We start from the raw sequence: 27659 nt of genomic DNA, 5'->3' as shown, positions 1-27659 counted from the left end.
ATTTCCCCCATTGATGTTATACTGAATCATGGTAATTCCTTGTAGATATTTTGAGCATGTCTTTGGCAATGCAAAATAGAAATCTAATAAATAGGATGGTGCTATTTTGAGGAGCTGTTCCATAGCAAGCAATAGCATTTAGTCTTCTATACGGCTTCACAGTGCTTTTACAGTCCTCTCTAAACAGTTTACTGAGTCAGCCTATTGCCCCCAACAATCTGGGTCCTCGTTTTACCCACCTCGGAAGGCTAGAAGGCTGAGTCAATCTTGAGCCTGGTGGGATTCAAACTGCCAAATTGCAGTCAGTGGCAGTCAGCAGAAAAAGCTGCATTCTTAACCACTTAACCTCGGCTCTTGATATGAGGAAAAAAATAAGTACATATCATCATAGTGATGTAAGAAAATAGGGCTAGATCAGACCAAAGGATTATCTCCTCCAACATTCTGTGTCCTCTAAATTAAGGGTCCCCAACCCTTGGTCCTTTGACTGGCACTGGCAGGCCCCAACTATGCAAAGCGAAGCCCCATCCATGGGATGCAGGCAGCATACAAACCCACACCCCCTCCAGTCCACGGAAAAACTTCTTTCCACAGTATTGGGCCCTGGTGCCCAAAACGTTGGAGGCAACTGCTCTAAATATGTCATGTCAAAACTCATCAGCAGGAAATGAAGAATATATTCCTCTCCTACTCAAAATTTTACAATGAATGGCATTTGGAGGCAGGTTGCTTGTGAATGTTAGTGGACACTCAGTGTAGTTATCATTATCCTCGGTGAAATGAGGATATTTTTGGTCCATGAGCTTTAAGTAAATCTTATTCTGAATGACAGCTACTGTGACAGCTGCCTTTACAGGCTTAAAATGCTTTCCTTAAAATGTAATACTGTGTTTGATGATGATGATGTCTTCCTAATGTAGGGGTGAGAATCTGGAACTCAGAAAAATGGTGATGACGGGAAGTAAGGAAAGCGTGAAAGCAGAAAATATAGAATGTGCCGGCCAGCAACAGGTAAAGAAAATTTTAGCCTAGATTGAATCACATATCCTGTGCTGATAAAAGTTAGCCTCAAATTGCTTGAAGTTATCTCAGTAATGTGAGCCTAGCTATATCTGAAAGTCAGGTTTACAGTAAAAGGGATTGATTTTTAAAAAAAATCAAAAGTAACGTGTGTTTAAAACTAAAGGATGAATATAATCTTAGCTTAAACATCAAATAATCATATTTTTTTCATCTTTTAACACAATGGTGCAAGGGTGTGTGATTTAACTATAGCATTTATTTGGAATGTAGCATCTTTAATTTTAAGAAAAAAATGCATAACATGTATTTACTAAATGCATATGTAGACAGATTCAGGATCAACATCCAGTTGTTTACAATAAATAACAGATAACAAAATCAAAATAAAAGGATAATATGTTAAATTATAAAAAGGCTACCAGTCTCGTCTCATCATTTCCTGGAATGAATCTCCAATAGGGAGGAATCTTTTATGGTCAATAATTCCTGCTTTCAGAAATAGAAGATTGAAGGGTATTTATGAGAGAAACAGTCAAATGGCAACTTCTCTTATGAGGTCACTGGTATTTTTAATCATCTCAGTTCTGTCATGTGCAAAATGTTGGGGGAAAGTTGGAACTGAGCTGCACAGTACCTTGGATTGTAGATTTTGGAAAAAGAAGCGTAGAACCAACTTCTGAATATTGAGCTGGCTGCTTTGGGTGATTTCTCAAGGTCTGATATGTATCTGCCTTTTAGAAGGGAGCCACAGAGGAGCAAGCAGCAGGGAAGAGCATGGTGGGAGCAAGTGAGAAGAAAGTGAAGATACTCGAACATCAACGCAATGAGGTAAGCCAAATGCAAGGTGTTTTTTTTTATAAAGAGTTTATATCAGGTGATAGCTGCTACTAGATAAACAATAGAGGTTATTTACCTTCTACTCCAGAACTATTCTGAACGATTCTGCGGATTCCCAACCTGTCATGTTACTTGCTGTTCTTCCTTGTTTATTTATTACATTCCTAATCCAGTGATGGCTAACCTTTTTGGTGCCAAGTGCCGAAAGTGTGCACGCATACATCCATAATGCAATGTGCGCATAAGCCCTGCCTGTGCCCTGCCCCCGCGCATGCACGCGTGATCCCCTGCATTCCCCCATGCATTCGCGCGCAACCCACACACATGCACCCCACCGCCCCATGTACATGAGGGCGCGTCTCCTGCATGCGCCACCCCATGCGCGGCAGAGACCCGAAAATCAGCTGGATGGCAGGAGGAGCACGCACATGCGGGGCGGAACTGAGCTAGGGCGACAGCTTGCATGCCCGGAGAGAGGACCCTGCATGCCATAGGTTTTCCATCATGGTCCTAATCTAACCACCACCAGAGCTCTTCCTAAATGTGTCCTCTAAAGTATGCCCTCTGCTTTATGTAATCCCGCTTCCTGCCCAGGAAAGCCTTGGAATAGTGATAACTAGCAGGTTTAGCAGTAGGGGTGATAACTGAGTGACTCCATGCAGAATGTAGGGCCATTGATTTAAAAAACAAAAACAAAAGAAAGTTATGTTTCAGCCTTGTGACTGCTTGCGTCAGAGGAGGAAGGCTGTAAGGGGATATGTCCAAAATAACTTGATGCATTTTCTCTCTCTCTCTAGCTATTGGAGGTGAATAAACAATGGGACCACCATTTCCGGTCCATGAAGCAGCAGTATGAGCAGAAGGTAATGGCAAAGCACCCGGGCAGCTCTGTCTGAGATGTTTTTGATAGCACAACACAAGATGAGCGTGGCCTTGTTCTTATCCAAATGAAGGAATACACGGGAATGCTAGTTGAGTCATAAGTTGAGTCAACAGCGCTATGTTGCTTGAAATCTGCTTTAAGATCATTTTCTTTCATTGGCCTGGGAAGATATAAACACCTCTGGGGATTTAAAGAAGAGAAAAGAATATTACACTTATCAAAGCTGCTAACTATAGACTTAGAAAATATAAATCCAATAATATCGGTATGCAGTTTTGTGCTTTTTAAAAATTTAGTATCTTTATTTTTATAATAAATAATAATATAGACAGAACAAGGTATTGCAGGTAGTCCTCGACTAACAACAGCTCATTTAGGGACAGTTCCAAGTTACAGTGTCGCTGAAAATATTGACTTATGACAATTTTTCAGAGTTACGACTTTGTAGCATCCCCATGATATGCGATCAAAATTCAGATGCTTGGCAACTGGTTCTTACCTTTGACTGTTGCTATGTCCCAAGGTCATATGATTATCTCTTGCAACATTTTGACAAGTAAAGTCAATGGGGAAGATAGTTTCACTTAACATTTTACTAACTTAAGAACTGCAGTGATTCACTTAACAACTATGGCAAGAGTGGTCATCAAATGGGGTAAAACTCATTTAACCAATGTCTCAAGTAAAAACAGACATTTTGAAGTTCAATTGTGGTCGTAGGTTGAGGACCACTTGCATTGTAAAATATACCATAGGATCTCTGCCAAATTTTATGCATTTATTCCCCAAATTGCATATTTAATGCAGGAATGCCATATAAGAGACTGATTTAAAATTATATATGCACAAACACACGCAGACGTACGTACGTATGTATGTATATATGTACCATGTATATGGTTTTGTCCTTTGGGTAATGTAGCCTTTAAATTGGTTTTAAAATGCATGATGGTGTTTTTCATTTTTAAAAATTTCCACTTGACAGATAACAGATCTACGACAGAAATTGGCTGACACCCAAAAGGCGCTAGCCGAGTTGGAGGCAGAGCGGGAGCAGAAACAGAGGGATTTTGACCGCAAGCTTCTCTTGGCAAAATCCAAAATTGAAGAAGAAGAGGTATAGTCCAAAATCCCACTTGGAACGCATTTACATTTCTTCCTAAAACAGGAGTGTTTGCATCAGATTTAAATCTAAATGGGTTGACAGACAGGTAGCATTAAAAGCATGCTTCTTTTATGCCTGCCTTCAGTTCCTCTGTATTAACTCACTATGAGAATGTGTCTCAAATCCTTAAAAATACCAAGATGCAAATAACAAAGCTGACATTAAGAAAAGATTATTGGTAGAAAGTGGTGACAGAATCAGTCATTTCTATATCTTCTACAGGTAGTCTTCAACTTACAACCATTTGTTTAGTGATCGTTTAGTGACTAAAGTTACAACAGCAATGAAAACACCGGCTTTTGATTCTTTTACTTTACTTTACTTTACTTTTATTTAGATTTTTATACCGCCCCCTCTCCCCAAAGGGACTCGGGGCGGTGTACAGTCAAATAAAAACACATCAATAAATAGAAAATACAAACACAAAGCGGAGGCAATAAGAAACTGTACATATCTGCAGTAAAGTAGTTAAAAGCAATATTTAAATACCCTAAAAATACCCAATTAAAATATCTGCCAGGAGGTAGAATAAAACTATAAATGGGCCAGGCCGGCTAAACGGAACAGGTGAGTCTTCAGTTTTTGTCGGAAGGAGCGGAAGTCGGTGGTGGTTCTGATATCGGGGGGGAGGTCATTCCAGAGGGTTGGGCCCATCACAGAGAAGGCTCTACTCCTAGGCGCCGCCCGTTGGCATTGCTTAGTGGACGGCACCCGGAGGAGTCCTTCCCTGTGAGAGCGAATCGGTCGCAGGGAAGTGTGTGGTAGGATGTGATCCCGCAAGTACCTAGGTCCTGAGCCATGGAGCGCTTTAAAGATGGTAATTAACACCTTGAAACGCACTCGAAAGACCACAGGCAGCCAGTGCAGCCAGTGCAGCTCGCGCAGGAGCGGTGTTACATGGGAGTACCTAGTACTCCCCATAATAGCCCGCGCGGCTGCGTTCTGAACTAGCTGCAGTCTTCGAGCGCGTCCCAAGGGAAGCCCCATGTAGAGGGCACTGCAGTAGTCCAGCCGAGACGTCACCAGTGGCTACCGGCACCCCGGTCACATTTACGACCATTGCAGCATCCATGTGGGCACGTAATCAAAATTCAGACCCTTGACAACTAGCGTTTATTTATGACAGATTGCGGTGACACCTTTTGCGACTTTCTGACAAGCAAAGTCAATGGAGAAGCCAGAGTCACTTAACAACTGTGTTACCTAATTAGCAACTGCAGTGATTCACTTAATAACCGTGGCAAGAAAGGTTGTAAAATGGAGCAAAACTCACTTATCAAATGTCTCCCTTAGCAGCGGAAATGTTGGGCTTGGTTGTGGTCATAAGTCAAGGACTACCTGTATAGACCTCAGTTCATTAGGCCTTGTAGAGAGGAGCAACACATAAAGTACTGCAAAGGCCTGCCCTCTGGTGGACAAAAGAGGCTTTTGCAGCTCAAATTCTACAGTGCTGTAGTAACTACCAAAAAAAAAACAACAACAACCCAATGTGAACTCTTACTTTTAGATTCGATTTCTCTCTTTGTATTTTCTGGAAGGTGTTTTACTCTGTTGGGACCTTTTCTCTTTCTTTCCATCAGTCTTCATATTGCTATGTGTGGTTCAGGACACAAATGAGACGAGTACCTTTTTTTTTTAGTAGATAGGAGTTTTTCTATGGGAGGGAGATATTTGAGAATGACAGTTATGACACCCAGTTGCATTTGACAGGTATTGAAGCTTCAAGGGCTTTTTGGTATAAACTGACATGCTCGTGAAGGTAGACCCTGTCCTTAATCCCCTCACGTTTCTTCGGAAGTGGCTTTCAGGCAGGAGAGGTGGTTCATTGTTCCACACCTGATGGGAATGGGATGGAAAGCTCATTCTCCTTTTGAACATCTTCCTCTCCCTCCCTTCCACTCTATTCAAGGCAGAAAAAGAGAGACTCGGTGGGGAGGTGAAGGACCTCAAGCACAAGGTGAAGTTTCTTCAGGATCAGTTGGCGCCAGTCACAAGGCAAAGAGAGTACCAGGAGAAGGAGATTCTCCGACTAAATAAGGTGGGTAGACCTTATTGAAGAATTTAGAGGATTTGTACCTGGTTTCTCTTCTGCTTTTTTTTTAAGCTGTGTGAATCTTTTCCCTCCAGTTGATGGTCTTTCCAAGGCAGCAGAATGATGCTATATCTCGTGCCATTGCTGCAAATAACACATGTTATGCCAGGAGAGGTTTCTGACAGTCCCTTTGTTTTTCCTAAGGCCCTGGAAGAGATTCTGAACTTCCAAGCACCTCCTCATTCCCCCTCAGCCTTGAAAAACCCTATTGATCCTAGCTCAGGTCTCCGGCACCAGGAAGTGATGACCCAGAACGAGCTTCTGAAACAGCAAGTAAGCATCCAAAGTCTGTGATTGACTCAAGTGTAGTGATTCCCTTAACAACAGTGGCAAAAAAGGTCATTAAATCAAATGGACTCATTTAACAACTGTCCTGCTTAGCAATAGAAATTCTGGTTCCAGTTGTGGTTATAAGCCAAGGACTATCTGTATTAATACTGTACTAGTTTCACTGGTGGATTGCATTAATTGACTATTAGTATCAGAAATAATATTGTTAATTGCTTTAAGTGCCATTTTGAAAAGTTGTGTGTGTTGTATCAGTTGGAAAGTACGTTGAAAATGTTTTATCTTTAAAGATAATTTTTTAAAAGTAATGACAGGCAGTTATTATTGTATTCACAACGTTGGTTTTTTTCCTTCCCCTTTCCCTTTTTCTTTCCCTTCGCCTTCACCTCTCCTCTCCTCTCCAAAAAAGAATCTTGGGAAAATAGGCTAAAAATGGATTAAACCAGAACAGAAAGTATTTTGTGAATTTAGGAGGACATTTCCTTTGTCAGATGACCACATGCTTTACAAAACTTACGGCACGGGTTTTGGATTCAGGCTTCTGCATTTTGTGTTTTCCTGAAATTTGTAGAACATGTAAATTTGGGGGATGTAAGTATCTGATTCTAGGATTTAAGTCCCTCTCTTTCTGCCAGGTGAAGATTTTTGAGGAGGATTTCCAGCGGGAGCGGAGTGACCGGGAAAGGATGAATGAAGAAAAAGAGGAGCTGAAGAAGCAGCTAGAAAAACTTCAGAAGCAGCTGACCCTGACTAATAATCAGGTAGGAAACCAAAATAATAATCCTGAGTTTGAAAGCTCTGGTGATCTAAATTTAATCTCTTCCATGGAATCCCTTGAATATGGCTTCTATGGGAGAGATGAAATCTGGATCATTGGCCCTGATTCATGCAAAACTCCACTCTGTTGGGTAATCTAAACTAAATACTTTTTGTTATTGAGATATGCTTACCAGAATCTCCAGATAACTGAGATACAGCCTTCTGAGCAATTACCAGTTGCTTCTGGTGTCTTCCCCTATTTCTTGGTCCTTTCAAGCATTCTCCCCTTCCCTCTTTATATTTTCTCTTGCTCCCCATTCCCCTCCTAATCCTAGCCACAATAGGTTCATGGATAGGCTTGTCTACCCAAATCCTCTCTCAATATCCTTCTCCTGTGTACTATCTTCTCTCTTAAATGAATGCATCTCATGAGTTATTGTTTGATTATGTAGTTCTCCTCTGCCACTTGTTTTATTCTTAAAGAAATTGAAAAAAAATGCACTAAAGGGCATACATGGGCAGCTTTTGAAAAAGAGGTTTTAAATGGAACTTGAAAAAGGCAGGTCAGTAAGTAGAGTTAAACGGTGTTTAAATACTTGCTTTGTAAATCACTCCAACCCATAAGACTTTGTAGTTACTTATTAGAGAAAATTATTCTTTTGGTCAGTGCAATTTTTGTCAGGACCGTTTCGTGTGTACTTGTACTAGTCTTGTCTCTTGTGTTACCATCCAATTTCATTTGCTCCCTATGAAAATGTTCTCCCTCTCTTCCAAGAGGTATAGAATAAAAATAACTTGTTACTGAGCGAAGGGTCCACAATGGGCACCCAGAATCTAATTTGGCTAAACTGCAGATTTGAGCAGAATACTTCTATTGGTCTGCTTGTTCTCAGTTCTAGAATGCAATCCTCACGGAAGCCTATATTCTTTTTTTTCCTCCTCTTGCTCACAACAGCTGCGAATCGTTAAAGAGGACTGCCACAAAGAGAAGGAAGAAAAGGATAAGTTTAAGAAACTGCTTAAACAGCACAAACAGGTATGGGATACTGTACTATGGAAATGCAAACGCCCGCTGGCTTAATATTATGGCTTCCCAATATTGAATATATGTCATAGTCGCTTGACATGGTCTATCAGTTCTGCATACTGCATTATAGTAAAATCATATCTGAAGTCAGGCTGGACTGATCGAAAGACACCTTCCCTAACTTGTGCACTGCTCAGAAACGTGGACCTCCATTTTCAGAATAGTCCAGTTTCTCTGGCCATTCCTAAAATTCCAGGAATTGAAGCCCAACATATTTGGAGAGTGTCCTGTTTAAAGAATTTATTGGATTTTGTTTTATATAGTAAGATGGTGCAATTTAAATTATAGCCAAGGCCTAATTTGTTTTTTTCTTTCTTGTCTTGGTCCTATGGCAGTGAGAGAGTACTCTTCCCCCCCCCACCTCTCATTATCTCTGTGTCTGTCGGTCTATCATCTGTCAATAGAAGGGTGTGCATATTTATATGCTGCCTATTCTAGTGCCTATTTTTTTCTTCCTTATGCTAGGAATAGATTGAATATTGCACAGGGGACACGATGTTTCTTTAGTTGGTTTTAAAAGGGGATAAAAAAGAAACAGGCCAAGCCAAAGCGACCTGCTTTGATTAGGTTGATAAATCATTATCAAGAGCAACAAAGATGATTAGGGGACTGGAGACTAAAACATATGAAGAACGGTTGCAGGAACTGGGTATGTCTAGTTTAATGAAAAGAAGGACTAGGGGAGACATGATAGCAGTGTTCCAATATCTCAGGGGTTGCCACAAAGAAGAGGGAGTCAAACTATTCTCCAAGGCACCTGAGGGTAGAACAAGAAGCAATGGGTGGAAACTAATCAAAGAGAGAAGCAACTTAGAACTGAGGAGAAATTTCCTGACAGTTAGAACAATTAATCAGTGGAACAGCTTGCCTCCAGAAGTTGTGAATGCCCCAACACTGGAAGTCTTTAAGAAGATGTTGGATAGCCATTTGGCTGAAATGGTATAGGGTTTCCTGCCTAGGCAGGGGGTTGGACTAGAAGACCTCCAAGTTCCCTTCCAACTCTGCTATTGTATTGTATTGTATTGTGTTATAAACTAGGATTTCCACGAAGGTCCTTCATTTTCAACTTTCTGCTTTCTCTCTTGCAGCATTCGGGTGACAGATTGCATCCCGAACCGCAGCCAGGACAAATCACCCCAGTCTGCCCTGTGTACCAGTTCCAGTACTCTCCTCCAGTCCAACCACACGGTTATCGTGGTTTTGAGGAGTGGCAGATCAGGTACCCACCACCAGCGGTGGCAAATGAGCATCCTCCAGTTCAGAATTATCATCGCGCCCAACCTGTGAGTTAATAAAATGCGAAGAATCAGTGGAAGGAACTAGAAGCAATAAGAACAGCATGCAATTGCCAGGCATTTTCCTCTATCCAAAAGAAAGGGAAAAAAAGAGCGTAGAATTGGAATTCTCAGGTTCTCTGCCAAAATTTGTGTAGAAGGAAATACAAGAACGTAAACTTTCTTATTCAACAATTGATGCTTTCTTCTATTTGCTGCCATTCAGTATGAAGAGCTGGGAAGTTTCTAGTAGAAAATATACAACAGATGTTCCAATTCAAACTGTTATGAGATTGAAACATCCCTTTTTTGATTTAAAACGTCCTCCCATCTTTAAGCATAAAGCAGTTGTCTGATATACATATTTGCCCATTTTGGCTGAGTGATAGAAGCATAAAACAGCCAATTTCCCATGAATATTTGAATATTCATGAAAATGAATATTTTTCATGCTTGAAATAAAGCATTTCGTGCTCAAAAGAGCGATGGAGGATTGAACTTGGAAAAAATTCAAATTGAAATGAATTGCAGCTAGTCCTCAACTTGTGAACATAAATGAGCCTGGAAGTACAGTTGTAAGTCATGATTGTCATTAAGTGGGTCACCAGATGACTGCACCTGATGATATGACTTTATGATTGCTAATTTTTTTGAAATGATCATTGAGAAAATGTTGTCGTCATAAAGCAAACCCATTTTAAACAATGGGTGCTTTTTCCTGGAAGCAGCAAAAAGTAAACACCAGAACCCAGCAAACCCCCCTGAAAATTGGGGTCACATGACTGTGGGATGCAGCAAACAGCTGTAAACATCATCCAGTTGCCAAGTCCCAAAAATGTGATCATTGGGAAGGGGAAGGGTGTTGGGACCATCAAAACTTCAAAATCATAAGTAGCTCTGTGAAGGTCTGTTGTAACTTTGAAGGGTTTCTAGGTGACCAGTCATTACCTGGTCACCTAATGAGAAGGAAGGACTCACTGGAGAAAAGCCTAATGCTGGGAAAGATTGAGGGGAAAAGAAAAAAGGGACGACAGAGAATGAGGTGGCTGAATGGAGTCACTGAAGCAATAGGCGTGAGCTTAAATGGATTCCAGAGGATGGTAGAGGACAGGAAGGCCTGGAGCAACATTGTCCATGGGGTCGCGATGGGTCAGACACGACTTCACAACTAACAGCAAACCTGTACACATCCCTATTATACAGTATAGTATTGTATTTTTATTTTTACTTTTCTCTGCTTCTTATAGCCAGATTATACCTGGTTTCCGGCATGTGTTATAGCACACAATCAGAACACACAAGGAGGGGACGGTGTGAAACAGTTTACCAAGGAATCTGGTAAGAGCTTTCTAATTCTTTCACGGCATACTAGAATATCTTTTTCAGTGCTGCTGTACCTAGCTCTCATTTTTAAGATCAATTCGCTTCTTAATGGATTCACGTGGGGAATTTGGGCATGACCGTGATTTGTGAATCGTTTGGAGAGTCTTCACAACTCTTTTAAATTAGATCATTACGAGTCTGTCTTTCAGACATTTCCTTGAGTTGATCTCAGGGTGCTCTGAGTTCATTCTAGTTTGGTTGGGTGTTTAAATCTGGAGAGAGCAGAGCCATCACTTGCAATTCTGAGTATATACTTTTCTGCTCTTTTATAGCTACGGTGAATTCTTTAATGTGTGCTTTCACATACACACAAAGGCATTCAAATTTTTCTGTATGTCAGTTATTGTATATCAGTCAAGTCATTCTGAATTCCAAAGTTGGCTTTGGAAATGAGAGTATTTAATAAACGAGAGAGAGGATTTGGGTGACAAATCCATTTCACCTGGAATGCTGTGTAAAGTTAGAAAGTCTTGGGTAGGAGAATTAGGGCCTTGGTAATACAGGAAATCTTCAATTTACGTCCACAATTGAGCCCCAAATTTCTGTTGTTAAGTGAGACATTTATTAAATGAGTTTTGTCCCATTTTACAGCCTTTCTTGCTACAGTTGTTAAGTGAATCACATCAAGTTGTTAAGTTAGTAACCCGGCTGTTAAGTGAACCTGGTTTCCCCATTGACTTTGCTTGTCAGAAGGTCGCAAAAGGGGATCACTTGACCCCAGGACATAGCAACCGTCGTAAAGAATGAACCAGTTGCCAAACAACCGAAATTTTGATCACATGACCATGGGGAGGCCGCAAAGGTTGTAACTCTGAAAAATGGTCGTACATCACTTTTTTCAGTGCTGTGGTAACTTTAAACGGTCACTAAACGAACTGTTGTAAATTGAGGACTATCTGTGGAAGATTTGAAAACTATTTTAATGCATATGTTTGCTTTTCAGACCCTACAGGTCTCGGCTTAACTAAAGCTCAAAGACCCGTTTAACTTTGTGGTGATACGTGTAAGCTGCAGAAGCAAAACAGCATCATGTGTTAATCCATCTCAACGCCTTTCCTCCTGGACATTGGTCGCCTTTATTTGCGTATTAAAAAAAGATCCACCGCACTTGGATACTTGGGAATAATAAGCAGGATTTTCTGAAACTGAACGGCTACCAAGAAGCAACCGTGACCTAGAGTTTTGGGGAAATCTCTCTTTTTAAAATCGCCAGGTCTTGTTTACTCTCGGCGTTTTATGCTCCTGCATTCAAGGATTCAGCTGTAAGAGAACAACCATTGAGCCCCAGCAGTGAAGACTAGGAATTCTGGATTAACAGGACCTACGTTGAGCTGATTCTCTTACAGTCAGGCAGCTGTATATCTATTTTGCATTTGTTGTCTGTGGAAGCATGCTTTTGGCCTGTACAAGTTTGGGATTCGGTGTTCAGCCAAGGACAGCGGAAAACAAAAAAATCTTCCTGTGTTTGTCTAAATAATGTATAGGAATAAGAATGAAAGATACTTTTCCTACATTGAATGAAATATATATATAATAGTCACACGCACATTAAAACTTGCAGTTGTCAATAAATATTTTAACCCCACTGAATGTTAACTTGAGTTGAAAACTGTTTAATACTGCTTTAATTACCTCTCTACCTACCCCTAAAATATGTCAGCCTTTTTTGCTCCCTCTTAATTGGAATAATATACCAGTTCATCATTGCATGCATGTTGCTTAATAGAATTATATCTGTTTATTTAAACTGCTCAGTGGAAAATGGCTTCAGATTTCACTTCCCTGGTTCTGTTTCGTCCCATTCCTAGTTACTATTGAACCTGACTGGTGGACTAGATAGATTTGTTCCCTGATCTAATAATTCAGTTCTAATTTCCTTTTGTTAAGTGAAAGGTTATCTTTGGCCCTCCCATGATTTAAGTGGGAGGCAGGTATGAAGAAAGGTCTTTTCCCCCCCAGATTACTGATCCCTTGGAGCAATCATACGAAATGCTGAACCAGTCAAGCATTTTTTCCAAATGTGCCACACTAGAAGTGACATAAATTGCTTGTTACAGTTACATGCAGCTCTCAAACATGGAATCTATATGGTCATTCGAAAGCAGAATTCATGTTCACCAGTAAGCACATAATTGAGAAATAATTGTGTGTTTTCTTTTTTTTATGAAATAAAGAAAAGGAAAATTAATTTCGGAGTGTTCACGGTGAAAAAAGAAAATGCAGGGTTTGAAGAATCTGTAAAAACCTCTTTAAATAAAAACATTTTCACTGAGTTTACTTTTTGTCCCAGGTCTTTCAATTATTATAGAATAAATTGTAGGAAGATGTGAAAGAAGAGATATAATAGGATTTTTGGTCTGTCTACACTAGGGGTGTCAAAATCAATTTCATTGAGGGCCACATCAGGGTTGTGTTTGACCTCAGAGGGCTGGGGGGGTGAGGGGGGAGGCTGGCCATCGCCACGGCGGGCGTAACACAGGACCACACCTCCACACACATGATTTTATACAGTTATAAAAATAGAGAGGCGTACATTTCTGTGATTTTGGTTTTTTTAAATACTTACTTGATCTACTTGATCACCTTATGAGAAAGAGACCAGATCAAGAAATTAACTCCATAGGAAGACTAGAACTATAATTTATTGACATAGGCTATAGTAGCAGAATCTTGCAAGCCTGAAAGATAAAATATTTTAACTTTTCTTCCCCTTTATAACCTGAGTGAAGGATGGCCCCTTGCAGCACTCCAGAGGCCCCGTTTTGGGCCTGGAAGGCCTCCTGCAGTGGCCAAAACCATTTGCGGGGAGCCCATTTTTGCTAGCAGAGGCACCGCGGGCCCAGTCCTTTGCTATTTCCAGGCAGTCCCCAAGGACCAGATCTAAGCACTTGAGTTTGACACCCCTGGTCTACAGTCTCTAAATGGAGGCATCTTTATATAACATTTTGAGAAGTTCTAAATATAAGTTGTCTTTATGTATTTATGCAGGCCAATATTTTACCAACTATATTCTGTTTTCAAAAAAGCTTTTGAAAAATTGTATAAAATTACCCTAACTATATCCAATTTAATAAAATGCAAGTTTTCCTGGGCAGTTCCTGGAGTTATGCTTGTTTTTATTGCATAGCTTTCAGATTGCTATGAAAAGAGACAGAGGTATGTGCCCCCCCCCCCAACAATTCCCTGCAATGTTGGTAAAGAGGGAGGAAATTGTTCATACACAGCTGGATATTTTTTTTCTCTTTGAATGTGGATAGTATTATGAAAATAAATTCAGGGGAAAGCACTGCTGCCTTTTCTACCCTTAAGAATTTGTGCTGTAAATCATGGAGAATATATTTAGCTTAATACATCCTGTTTCCCTGAAAATAATTATCCTCCCTGGATAATAAGCCTAATTCGTCTTTTGAACGCATGCAGTAAAATAAGCCCTCCCCCCGAAAATAAGCTCTCCCTGAAAATATTGCAACACAGCAGCAGCCATGAGGTGACCACCCTTGCCGCCTCCTGCACCTCAAAAATAATAAGACCTCCCCAAAAAAGGCTGAGTGCTTATTTCGTGGGTCAAAAGAAAATAAGACCCTGTCTTATTTTTGGGAAAACACAGTAGTGTCTTCATACATGTGCTTTTGGTGCATGGCATCTTGGCTCCAGCATTGTGAGATATATCAACCTAGAAATTCTCTATTCAACCCTGCAAACATGACTGCTAACAGATCTGAGCTATCAAAATCCAGAAAAACGTCTAGAAGGCGCGAAAAAAGTGCAGCAGACTATGATGTCATTTAGTGGGCATCCTGCAGCTCATATAAAGCAGTCTTTTTCAGCTTCTGCCATTGAATATGGAATGGTTGCCTATACAGCTTATATAGGTGTATGAAAGAGAGTGTGTAACTATACCCACATGGCCTTTCCAAGAAGCAATGTGATGTATCCGAAACGGTCAAACCTAAAATCTTGATTCTTTCATAATATGAAAATGGTTGCATGATGAAAGTAATAAAATGGAGGGTTGAACTGCATTGAAAGAGAGTCTCTCACAACAGAAGTGCACTGAGAATTAACTGTTTTTATTAGGCAGTGTTTTTAGACAGAAGATGTGAAGGTTAGAGAGGCTGGGATCTTGGGAATAAAAGGAAGAAATACATCTCTGCAAAGGTTGTAGTGAAGTAGCCGAATGCACTAAAGAGCTACTCCACTGCCTTACAGTCTTAGGCCAGGTCCCACTCGTAAGGAGTTTTAAGATCTAACCGTCATTCTGATGCATTTTCCTTGCCCCCGAAATCCCTTGTCCCCTATTTTCCTCCACTGTCAGAAAGAGTTAAGAAATTCCAGTTCATAAATTGTCCAGAAGGGGTCTCTATTCTACATTTTGAGGAAGGGAGGTAAACTCTTCTTTATCCAGAGATGCCAAAAGTATTAATTTCATCTATATTAGAGGGCTCATCTTATTGTCAGTAGAACTGTGTGTAACCCAGTTGGTTAGTAAGGATCGTAGAAAGGTGAGGGCATGATTGTAGTGTGGATACAATTTCTGTCTCTTAACAAACAAAGACTTACAACAAATCTGCAGCCTTTAAGGTGTCATAAGAGACTCTTGGTTATGTGCTTGAATTCTGGTGAATAATATTTTTGCTAGAACCAAAATAACAAAACAATTTAAAACAACAAAATTAAGTGGAAAACCCTTAATGAATGTAGTATTCATGTTCATCCAATGTTAAAAATGTGTTTAAATTGCTAAAAATAAACTAGATTGTCTTTAATACTGTGACACAATAGGCCAGTGTATAGCTTGTAATTTTTAAAAAAAATAATTTTGTTGTCCCAAAGATGCTTTTTCAAGAGACAACTGGACTTCTGTTTTTTCTTTGAAGACATTTCACTTCTCAGCTGAAGAAGCTTCTTTGATGAGAAATGAAACCTCTTCAAAGAAAAACCAGAAAGTCCAGTTGCCTCTTGAAAAAGCACCTTTGGGGCAACCATAACCTGGATGACTGAAAATCTCCATAGACATCTTAATTTTGTTGTTTTTAAAATTTGTACAGTATATTCTGCATCAATATGTTAATAATGAAAGGGAGGAATAGTCTTCTTTAGTACCATAATATACTAGAGATGCAAAAATCAAAATATTATCTTGATCTTGTTACTCATGCTCAAGTAACAGAAGTTTGAAGCAGTATCAGAAGTTACTAAAATGGTTTCCCAATACATATTGCTTCCATCCTGTGGAAATTAAAGCTATCGCTGAGTAAACTGAGATCAACAAGCTTTTACAAAGTTATGCTTGAAAATAGGTTAGTTAAGATTAAGAATTTTGATATTAATATTTAGAATTATTAGTATGTAAATTGGCACCCTGTAAGGTAAATCCTAACAACCCTATTTTAGCTTTGAATAAAAGATATTTGGATGTTTAGTTGTTTGACAGAAGAAAATGAATATGTCTGGATATGTCTGCAGCCTGCCTCCCCCCGCCTGAATCCATCTTCATTTGTATGGAGTCTATCCACTTGGGTTTTTCCTCATGTATCTTATGATATCATTCTTTACAGTGGAAACATTTGTCCGGTGAAACCACCTCATCACAGGCTTTCCTTGAGGATCGACCAAAAATTTCTCAAAGTTCCACTTAATGTCATGGATCTTCATAGGTGCCCAGAAAAGTCTTGCTGGGTCACCAAAAGTTTCCACAACTGGTGGACAGGAGTTCTATCAGGGAAAAAAGGTTAAATTTTGTTAGTGTTTTTAGAATTAGAATTGTATTTTTTTTTCATCTTTAATCTAATGGCCATAGGGTTGGTAGCATGAAGAGAGAGAGAGAGAAATTTAGAAAACTGGGAACAAAATCTATAAGACAGCATATTTTGATATTTGAGTTTCTAAGGCTTATAGTCAATATTTATTACAAAGTTACCAATACAGGAGAATATTTGTAACTCAGGGTTGAAATGAAGAGTCCTTGGTACTCTCTTAACTTAGTTGTTTTCTTGAAAACATTTTATTACCCATACAAGGTAACATCATCAGAGATGTTATCTAGTTTGGGTAATGAGATGTCTGCAAGAAAACAACCAAGCAAAGGGAGCATCAACGAACCTCATTATAATACAATACAATACAATACAATAGTAGAGTTGGAAGGGACCTTGGAGGTCTTCTAGTCCAACCCCCTGCCTAGGCAGGAAACCCTATATCGTTTCAGACAAATGGCTATCCAATATCTTCTTAAAGACTTCCAGTGTTGGGGCATTCACAACTTCTGGAGGCAAGCTGTTCCACTGATTAATTGTTCTAACTGTCAGGAAATTTCTCCTCAGTTCTAAGTTGCTTCTCTCCTTGATTAGTTTCCACCCATTGCTTCTTGTTCTACCCTCAGGTGCCTTGGAGAATAGTTTGACTCCCTCTTCTTTGTGGCAACCCCTGAGATATTGGAACACTGCTATCATGTCTCCCCTAGTCCTTCTTTCTCTTAAGCTAAACATACCCAGTTCCTGCAACCGTTCTTCATATGTTTTAGTCTCCAGTGCCCTAATCATCTTTGTTGCTCTTCTCTGCACTCTTTCTAGAGTCTCCACATCTTTTTTACACCGTGGCGACCAGAACTGAATGCAGTATTCCAAGTGTGGCCTTCCAAGGCATTATAAAGTGGTATTAACACTTCACGTGATCTTGATTCTATCCCTCTGTTTATGCAGCCTAGAACTGTGTTGCCTTTTTTGGTAGCTGCTGCACACTGCTGACTCATATTTAAATGGTTGTCCACTAGGACTCCAAGATCCCTTTCACAGTCACTACTACTGAGCAAGGTATCATCTATACTGTACCTGTGCATTCCGTTTTTGTTGCCTAAATGTAGAACCTTACCCTTTTCACCATTGAATTTCATTTATTAGATAGTGCCCAATGTTCAAGTTTGTCAAGATTGCCTGTATCTTAAGCTATCTTCTGGAGTGTTGGCTATTCCTGCCAGCTTGGTGTCATCTGCAAATTTGATGAGTTCCCCATTTATTCCCTCATCCATTATGAAGTTATATATTCTATTCCAAGCTGATTTGTTGTAGCATTGTAGAATGATCCTTAAAATTCAGTTATCCCTTACTTTCTAAGCAATTCCATATTAATTTTGGTTTGCATAAATAACACACATATTTTGGGTTCAACATTTCTCTGTCTTGAATAATATTTTCTGCTGTATTAAGACTTCAAATTATCACAGGGGAGAAAGGTAATATTTTACTAATTCTCTGCAGCTCTCCAGTATCACAACACCCAGATTTTCCATCCCTCCAGAGGAAATTTTTGGGAGAAATAAATGAAAATATTGGGAAAAGTTTGCCCACTATCCACATGCCTACAGGAACATTGTATAAAGTAGGTGAAATTTTAAGATTGAGACATTTGAAGTTTGTCCTTAATATCTTCCAAATCTTATTATCGGTGAAACATGCAACCAATACAAACCTTCAGGAAGGTGTAAATTTTCTGTTCATTTTCCCCATTTACATCAATTTTTTGAAAGAGTTGGAAATTGGGGACAAAACCTCCCCCTGGTCTGACATGTCTGGAACAAAAGAAGAACATTAATAGAACCTTTCAGAGAGAATGCAGCAAGAAACGACCTGCTTTGATCTGAGGAGAACATCTCACTTCTATATTAGACCTCCTCATGTCACCAAGGGCCCTTGTATCTGCCTGTGCAGCTATTAAAATGACTTTTTAAAAAACCATTGCTTGGAGAAAAGTTCAAAGTTGCATCATGGGTAAGACACCTGCTGTGCCCATTCTTTTATGTCACAACCCTTGAAGGTCGAACAACTCACAGTATTGAAACTCTTGGCAAACTGCTGAATGTATTTTTTTTTTGTAATGATGTCAAACCAAAATGACATGTTTGGTATAATGCATCTCATCCATGACAAAGTTGAGGAACTTCCTAAAAATATGACTTGTGAAAGTATTAGCTCATCATTCTACTAATTTACCAGTCTTCAAGTATCCCCAAAATTACCCTATATAAGTGTGGCCCACGGGTACCAAATTCTCATCTATTCTTGGATGAAAAGTTCCATTGGTTGCCCAATTTTCATTAAGATGCAGAAAGGATAAATATAATGGCTGGTTCCAGACTGATAAAAGCATAAGAAAACAGTGTTTAATTAACTAGCTGAAGGTCAAGTTATTAGTGAAAATACTAAGTGGCTTTCTAGTGTACAGGAAAGTAGTTCAAAAGAAAACAGAGAAATTTCCACCTTAACTTTTGGGACACACTGGTTTTCGATGGAAACAAATTCATTTGCCAGAATCCTACAAGTAACCTCATCTCTTTCTCCTCAATACGTCTTGTAAAAGAGACTGAGATGTATGTTTGGAGAATAATCATTTCTGGCTTAGGAACAGATCAAAGAGTCTAGCAATGGGAAAGACTTAGGCTACCCAAATACAAGCCCACGAAGGAATAAATGATAAAGCCACAGAAGGAGACAACCACCTGGCTGCTGGGAAGTCTGGCAAAGCTAACATAATCTTATATGAGTAGCATAGCCAAGAAGGCATTTCTTGCATAAACTCACTTTATTCCTTGAAGGATTTCAGAATTCTGTCCAGGTTCTTGTTTTCCAAATTGATTGCATGGGAAGCCTAAGATAACCAGTCGGTCAGGTCCCAGTGAAGTTTGTAGTGCATTCAGTTCTGTTAGATAAAGCAATAGGATACTTCAGCAATAGGACTGTACTTTGAACATCCTAACAGGTAGTGAACATTTTACTGACCATTGCTAAACTTTCTGTAAGGCACTTCACACAGCCACAATCTTTGCCTTCTTAATTTGAAATGACATTTTTTTTAAAAAATCACAGCATAGGGCCTAGCAGCTCTTTTTCTCCTTGACCTGACAAATCTTCATGGTGGCTGTAAAGGAGAGGCCTAAATAGGCAGTAAAGAGATGATCCATCCCTAACTTGTTCTTTCTCAAGGAAGAAAACTTTAAAAACTATTATCTGACCATCATACGGTGGCACAGTGGTTAGAATGCGGTACTGCAGGCTGCTTCTGCTGACTGCCGGCTGCCAGCAGTTTGACAGTTTGTTTCTCACCAGCTCAAGGGTGACTCAGCCTTCCATCCTTCCAAGGTTGGTAAAATGAGGACCCAGATTGTTGAGGGGAATATGCTGACTCTGTAAACAGCTTAGAGAGGGCTGTAAACAGGAATGGGCTGCTGGGGGTTCACCAGGGTTCGGGAGAACCTCTAGCTAAGATTCTGTGCAGTTTGGAGAACCCCCAAATCCCACTCCTGCCTTCTTACTTTACCAATAGATTGTGTTCAGGCGTGGGTTGCTGCCAGTGTGACTGCCAGTTCACTTCACATGCGCTTTGCCTGTTAATTGTTTTGCACATGTGCAGAACATTATAAAATGAATAAAAACCATGCCGGCAATGGCATGGGCGACTGGGGAACCTGTTCAGGGGCATGGCCAGCTGTCCGTCCCTACCGGTTCGGCGACCCAGTCAAAATGTCCACGACCGGTTCGCCCGAACCAATGTGAATCGGTAGCAACCCACCTCTGATTGTGTGAGTGTGCTTCTCTTCTAGCTCAAGTTCTTACCAAGATATTGTGCTGTGAGTCCTCAGAAAGTGGCCACGTTTACAAAGAGGATATACTTCCCCACATAATTCCGGAAGGCGATGTATTCACCAGTTATAGACAGAGCCCCGTAATCATGGGCTGATCCTTGAATTGAGTCATAGCAATCCACCTGGAAGACAGTACAAGACATAATAGTCCTACTTCCATGAGCTCTAACATCTGGTCCAGATTCCCACACCAACTCCAGTTCAGTTCAGTATCTTGTCTATAACCCAAACTCCAGCCACTGAAATGAAACAGGCTGTTCAAATTTCATCAGAAGCTTTCATCAGTAGGAAAAGCAATGTGTTGAGGCAATAACTCAATATATGCTTCCAATAATACTAATAAGATCTTCTCCTTGCAAGACAGTGAATGTGTAAAGGGCAAGAAGCACAATCTAGGAGCAGGTGGATGTAAGAAATATTTCAACTTAAAGGACAAAGAAAGAGGCTACAACTTCTCTCTTTCACGGAACTACTTCAGGAGGTTTCTAGTACTAAGTCAGAGGTTTAGAATAACAGAGTTGGAAGGGACCTTGGAGGTTCTCTAGTCCAACCCCCTGCTAAGGCAGGAACCCCTACACCATTTCAGACAAATGGTTGTCCAATCTCTTCTTTAAAATTTCCAGTGTTGGACCATTCATGATGTCATGTTTTACCTACCAGCTATATATGTAGGATCCATGGAAAGAAAAACCTTACATCAGCTTTTCTCTACTAGAGAAAAGTGTTAAATCATAATTCTCAACCATAATTCCCAGAAACCACTGTCATTATGGAAGCTGAAGTCCAAGGTATTTGGAGTGCGTCAAATTGAGAGCAAACCATTCTGTCTTTAACCGCTCAACGCTTTGAAGCATAGCTTCCTGCTATGTGTAACTGCAGCTAAATGTAACTATAGGTTTGGAACAGTGAGGGGGTTGTAGTGGTTTTACTACCAGTTCGCTCCTGCGTCTCTCTGTCTCTGTCTCTCTCTCTCTCTCTGTCTCTCTCTGTCTCTCTCTCTCTCTCTCTCTCTCTCTCTCTCGTGATCAGGGCCGGATTTTCCTATAGGCTAACTAGGCTTCAGCCTAGGGCCTCCAGATCAAGAGGGGCCTTTTATTTTTATTTATTATCCATGCCACATTTTTTTTTATAAAGGTTAGTACCAATTACAACATGTTTCATTTAATATATTGATATATATCACAGTAATGATGTATTTTATTCTCTCTCATATAATTTACAAACTTAAAAATGGGAGGTGAAAGGGCCCCATAAGTGGAATAGCCTAGGGCCTCTTTTCATCTAAATCCAGCCCTGCTCGTGATGCTTCTGCACATGTGCAGAAGCGTCCCGGCAAGTGGGCGGAGCCTCCTGCTGCCGCCTCTACCGGTTTGGCCGAACCGGGCCAAACCGGGAGCAACCCATCTCTGGTTTTGAAGGCCAGTAGAAATAATAGGAACAGAACTGCATTTTTTTTCTTGCATCCTTTCTCTTCACCAAAAATCGTGGCATTTTGTTCCCATTAAAACATTTCCTTTGATAAATTGTACAGCAACCATGCACATAAATCTTTGTTCCATTTCATGCCCTTTTTTGTTTTCCTTTTACCAAATTGGCAAAATAATTGTAAACATGATCCAAAATGAATGACTAAATTTGAGATATCGAAAAGCTGGAACTGAAGCCTCTTCATCAACATGGCATACTTTACTTTTTGAAGTTTTGCCTGTTAGGAAGACATTAAAATCTCTAGGAAACATTTGTGGGGACTGCATGTTCAGCCTCAGAAGAATTTTATATCTTAAAGAAGTATATTAATAATATGAAAATTCAGAGGCTTTGGATTATTCCAGATATTTACATTTAAAAATTCAAAAATAATTAATGCATGCTGGACAAACACCATATATGTTTAATTCAGTTTTAATAAATAAGGATTAAGGTTATAAGATTGCTTAACATGCTAAGTTTGAATATTAATTTAACCTGTAGTTCCTTATTGTGTACAGTGCTTGGAGTAATGTGTGCAATATCCCATGACATCTAGGCCTAAGAATGATGCATCTGGTATGTCCAGAAGTAGACTTTGTGACTTGTGAAAAAGCTAGATTACAAAGTGAAATTTCTACACTTCTAAAATAATACCCATTTGGGGGCCAGTGTCATGGCAAAGTGTTGGACGTCTAAGCAATCTTCAGTTAAAGAATAACTTGACAACATTCATTTTCTCTTTACTCAACCTTTGTAGTTTAACAGGCAATGTATCAGTCCGTAAATTACACAAATTAAGAAATTTTAAAATCTACAGTACATTACTTCAAGTCTCTTGTTCAGAATATTTTATTTCAATTTGAAATAATGTAAGTTGCCAGCCAAATTTCAAAGTTGCGATTTCATACTATTGCCTTGACCTAATTTTTTTAGAGAAAGAAAAGGCACTGATGAAAAGTATCAAGAAATAAGATTTCCTATTTTACTCTAGGAAAAATGCCAACAAGATGAAATTTCATTTTCTCTCTCCCTCTGTGCCACTATTCTCTCCTCTCCTTCTCACTCTCTCTCTCTCTCACTCTCTTCAAACAATGCAAGGAAAGATGGATTTTGCTTTCATTGGGCTAAAGCAGTGCTTCTCAATTATTTTCTGTCATGCCCCCCCTAGGAAGAAGAAAACATTTCGCGCCCCCCGCGCGACTGTAAATAGTATCATTTGTCTATAAAATTGTTATAAGTACACCTCTGCATAACACTGTATCCTTATTAACGTATAAGAGAATAAAAAAAGAAAGAAATGTGGATCAATTTACAACAAAGAATAGCTTTATTAACTGTAGCAGAAAAGATTTAAAGGAGCACAGATTTAAAGGAACACAATATTAAAAAAAACTTTAACCTGCAAAACAAAAATATATAAAATAATTTGAGCTGAGCCCCCCTTTACGGAGCCTCGCGCCCCCCCTGGGGGGCCCGCCCCACTATTTGAGAAGCACTGGGCTAAAGTAAAACGTGTAGAAAAAAGTCAGAATCGGTAAATTCCCAGGATTCTACATGAACTCTTTCCTCCCCTTCCCCCCCGTAGATCAGTGGAGATTTGCAAATCAGACTCAGATCTGAAATGTGACAAAAATAATTTTAAAAATGTGAATTAACCTAAATATAAAGGTCTTTTGTGCAGTGTGAAAAAGTACTCATCATAATTATTTTCCTTTGAGTTTCTAGTTTCTGTTTTAAGTTTGAGTGTTTATTTGCAAACCTAGGAAATCTTAATTATGACCAGCATCATTTTCCTCAATAGTGAGCCTATTAGAAAGCCACAGCCTACTTTCCTATATATGGTGCTCAAAATGTTAAAGAAAGAGTTGGTAACTACATTCTTCTTTAAATGGAGCATCTAGTATTCTAGAATATACAAGTAGGCCAAAGTAGATTGTTCCTAAAACATTTAAGGAATCAATAGACACTAGAAGATCCTACCTTGGCTCGATCTGGGATCGGTTGAGAATTAGGAGCACGCGGGCAAGATCTTGGTTCCTCATGTTGATGAGATAACTGAAGTCTTGTCAAAATCTGATTCAGAACCAAAGTAATAAGGCAACTTGGTAGCAAGTCATGTACACATTAAGAACAATTATAATGCATTAGCATTTACTGTGTGTGCATATTATAGTATCACTAAAGTCCATACCATCATAGTTCTAGACATGTTTACTATTTTTTTCTGAGTAATGGCTGTAAGAAATTGTAATTCATGATCGACAGATTACGAAACTTCTCAAACATTGAGACTCTCAGTATTTTTTCCCAACTGAGTATATAGGTTAGACTCTACCATGAGTTGCACACTCATCTTTGTATATTCAGGGGTAATGTCATTATTGTATATCATATATATATCCACCAGTATGTTTGCAACGGGGCCCGGTGTCCTCCACATAAATGCACGCAGTGCACATGTGCGCAGCACACACATGCGGCCTACCTTCCAGCGACGCCTCCGTGAGCCTCCGCGACACTCCAGCTGCTCAGCAGAGCAGCGCGCAGGTGCTGTACGCACCGTGCATGGAAGCTCTGAAGAGTTTAAAAACAGGTAAGGCCGACAGGCGGGCGGGCGGGCCCTCCGGAGCACCGTACTGAAATGGTACCCAGTGCTCCGGGCAGGCCCTGGTACGTCTGAACCGGGGCCTACCGCCTGATGTCCCACCACTGATATCTACCCAACTTTGGTGCCACCCAGAGAGGCAGATTGGTAGAAATGTGGGAAAGTACAAATGCCTGGAAAATAGCAGCCTGGATCGAAGAACGCCAGTTAGTCCCACAGTTCTTCCTTTCATTCGTCTTTATGAAATAATACTTTGGGGTTTTTTTTGAAAATTTTCAGGTGACAAAAAAAAAGAAATCAAGTATAACAATTCGAAGAAGGAAAATATGTTATACATATTGTCCTTGACTTATAATAGATCATTTAGGGACCTTTCAAAGTTACGACGGCATTGAAAACAGTGGCATATGACCATTTTTCACACTTACGACCCTTGCAACAGCCTCATAGTCACGTGATCAGACTTCAGACGCTTGGCAACTGACTCATATTTATGACGGTTGCAGTGTTCTGGGGTCATGTGATCACCTTTTGTCATCTTCCTACAAACTAATTCAATGTGGAAGTCAGATTCACTTAACAACTGTGTTATTAACTTAACAACTGCAGTGATTCACTTAACAACTGTGGCAGGAAAGGTCGTAAAATGGGGCAAAATTCACTTTAAAAAATGACTCACTTAGCAACAGAAATGCTGAGCAAAATTGCGGTTGTAAGTCGACAACTAGCTGTATGTGTAAGGGTGTGCGATAGATTTGGAAAGGTTCAAATTTATATTCCAGAGAAGTAATAATCATGTTTTCAGCTCAATCCTAAGGACCTGAAACAACTTTTTAAAAAATCCAGGTAATTCAGGAAAAATAGGCTATAACAAACGTGTTATCCTTGAAGGTGCCACAAAACTTTTGAGATGTTAATTCTGTTCTCACATAGATTTTATTGCTTAAAACTGGAGCCAGAATCTTATTAAAGAATTCTGCCTCCAGAGGACATGTTTATGCACTCTGAGAATGCAATATTTTACCTGCCAGTTTATGTACTCAGAGAATATAATATTTCACTTGCCAGAAGGCTGGCTGAGGGGTTCTGGGAGTTGAAGTCCACGCATATTAATACTACTGATTTTGAGAAACACTAGTTTACATGATAGATCAGCCATTAAACTTCCTCTGTCAGCATTGGCAGCTTTCACTGCTCTTCTGACCTCAGCACAGTCGCAATGTTTGCCAGGGTTTGCCTGTGCAAATAACACAGCTCTTGGTGTAAACAAGTCCCTTGGGGATGATCTTGTCCACTGTGCTAAATGCAGGTGGCCACGTAGAAGAGTTGTTCCACCATATTTGTTTTGCTAATTGCAGCACACTCCTGGAATAGTTCCCCCCCCCCTTTGCCTCACCAGAGAGCTCTTTAATTCTGAGTTCCTTTCTTATTTCCAGGGTTTCCCTTTCTCTGCTTGGACAGGTAGGGCAAAGCCATTGAGAAAGATGCCTCCATCTTTGCTTTCCCATCATCGTTAACATCATGCTGAAGTGTGCTTTTGAAAGAAAAAAAAATGACTTCATTTATTTCACAACCACCCTGCGAGGTAGAACGCTAGCCTTTCACGTTACGCAGGAGTGTATTTGCAGCTCAGGTTTACCTGGTGCTCTGGCCAACAGCATCAGCAGAGCCTTAATCTCAAATGAAATTTACAAGATTGCCTTTATTTCCTCAGTGCACCAGTGTATCTTCCGTCTTGTTGAAACAAGCCTGCTGAGGTTGCAATTGCTTTCATTGTAGCCAAGAGCTGAAAATCTCAGGGATGAAAGGACGGCACGCTAAACCACTGTTAGGCAAACACCCTCATTACCTTTCACGGTTGTTGGGGAGCTGCTGGTTCATGCTGGGAGAAATAACCTCATTTATCCTTTGATGTAGTCTGACAGTAGAGCTTCAAACGTGGGTCTTATTATAGTAAATAAATGCCAGCCCCCAGATACACTTGGTTGCAATAGACAATACAATAACAACGCTGAAATAAAATAATGCCAGTTGGCTAAACTAAATTAGGATTCATTTCAGTCTTTCTCTTCCTAATAGCATGACTCTGGAGGAGTCGATTTGGCCCTCGTTTAACCAGTTCGGATGGACTGCTAGTAGCTATAGATTCCTAAGATGTCTGCATCATTACTCTTATCCCAAATACTGTAAATCTCTGGGTCTGCAGGCAAAATACTGTCTGACGTAAAACCAGAAAGCATCACCTGTCTAGTCCGATGATATCTTTCTTCTATATAATTCAGGCACCTCCCTCCTTGAAACAGCGCTACGATGTCTTACCTCCTGTTGTCCCTGTCCCAGGTTGGGCTGAAATAAACCAGCCAAGATCAAAGAGATGATCCAGGGTCCTTTCAGTCTGCCCTTCATGGTTGGAAAGCAAGAGGGACAGGGCTCCTGCACCCCTTGCCCGGCCTCGCTTCCACAAAAATCTGGCTTGCCGCTTGCTGTAGATGCTCTTTGTGTTTCTCCCGCTTTCTCTCTGTGTCAACACATTATCACCTTTCAGCTCAACAGCTAGTATAAAAAGGATGAAGCTAAGTATGGGTAGCCAATCATGAAGCAGCAGGGACGAGGGCTGGTCCTTTTGATATTAACTATGTGGCTTCTGGGCTTCAGCATTCCTCAAAGTCTGAGGTGACAAATGCTGCCCAGATCCTTGAGATTAATCCTGAAGATTAAATTCCTGTAAATTGACATTAATGCTTCAATCCACAAGTGGCACTGAATTAAAAAGGAAATCTGAGAACAGAGCAAGTTCCAAAGGGTCATTTAGAAGATGGTCTTTAGAATAAAACGACTCTGTAATTTGTTGGCAGAAGAAAATCATACCCTGGATCTTTTCTGCTGTAACTGAATAAGGTAGTTCTCAATTTACGATCACAATTAAGCCCCAAATTTCTGTTGCTAAGCGAGACATTTGTTCATGGAGTTTTGCCCCATCTTACGAGCTTTCTTGTCTCATTTGTTAAGTGTATCACTGCAGTTGTTAAGTTAGCAACACGGTTGTTAAATGAATCTGGCTTCTCCATTGACAAAGCTTGTCAGAAATGTGATCGATCACATGACCCCGGGACACTGTGACCGTCATAAATATGAGTCAGTTGCCAAGCACCTGAA

The 27659-nt window shown here is 40.0% G+C and overlaps 2 protein-coding genes across 11 annotated transcripts in view; one reads left to right on the top strand and one right to left on the bottom strand.

Moving 5' to 3' along the window:
* The window catches only part of TNIP1 (TNFAIP3 interacting protein 1), a 72552-nt gene extending 58667 nt beyond the window's left edge, over positions 1 to 13885 (top strand). For all 10 annotated transcript variants that reach the window (XM_081962173.1, XM_081962172.1, XM_081962179.1 and 7 more), the window contains 11 exons: positions 921 to 1011; positions 1762 to 1851; positions 2658 to 2723; positions 3729 to 3860; positions 5818 to 5946; positions 6145 to 6273; positions 6924 to 7049; positions 8003 to 8083; positions 9223 to 9417; positions 10656 to 10746; positions 11735 to 13885. In XM_081962173.1, the coding sequence (XP_081818299.1) occupies positions 921 to 1011; positions 1762 to 1851; positions 2658 to 2723; positions 3729 to 3860; positions 5818 to 5946; positions 6145 to 6273; positions 6924 to 7049; positions 8003 to 8083; positions 9223 to 9417; positions 10656 to 10746; positions 11735 to 11778 (1174 nt within the window). In that variant the 3' untranslated portion in view covers positions 11779 to 13885. The remainder of the gene's footprint in view (positions 1 to 920; positions 1012 to 1761; positions 1852 to 2657; positions 2724 to 3728; positions 3861 to 5817; positions 5947 to 6144; positions 6274 to 6923; positions 7050 to 8002; positions 8084 to 9222; positions 9418 to 10655; positions 10747 to 11734) is intronic.
* Positions 13886 to 14840: 955 nt separating this feature from the next.
* On the bottom strand, positions 14841 to 27055 carry GPX3 (glutathione peroxidase 3). Its single transcript, XM_081968498.1, has 6 exons — positions 26823 to 27055; positions 23879 to 23971; positions 20400 to 20550; positions 19368 to 19485; positions 18259 to 18358; positions 14841 to 16506 (listed from the first exon to the last, which is right to left on the bottom strand). Exons 1-6 carry the CDS (start codon positions 26907 to 26909, stop codon positions 16300 to 16302), a joined length of 756 nt encoding a protein of 251 aa, XP_081824624.1. The 5' UTR covers positions 26910 to 27055; the 3' UTR covers positions 14841 to 16299.
* Between the last annotated feature and the right edge of the window lie 604 nt (positions 27056 to 27659).

Source organism: Natrix helvetica (genome assembly GCF_964273705.1).
Source record: "Natrix helvetica genome assembly, chromosome: 1".
NCBI classification, from domain to species: Eukaryota; Metazoa; Chordata; class Lepidosauria; order Squamata; family Natricidae; genus Natrix; species Natrix helvetica.
Note: the sequence above shows the minus strand (reverse complement) of the source record. Positions and strands in the feature narration are given on the sequence as shown.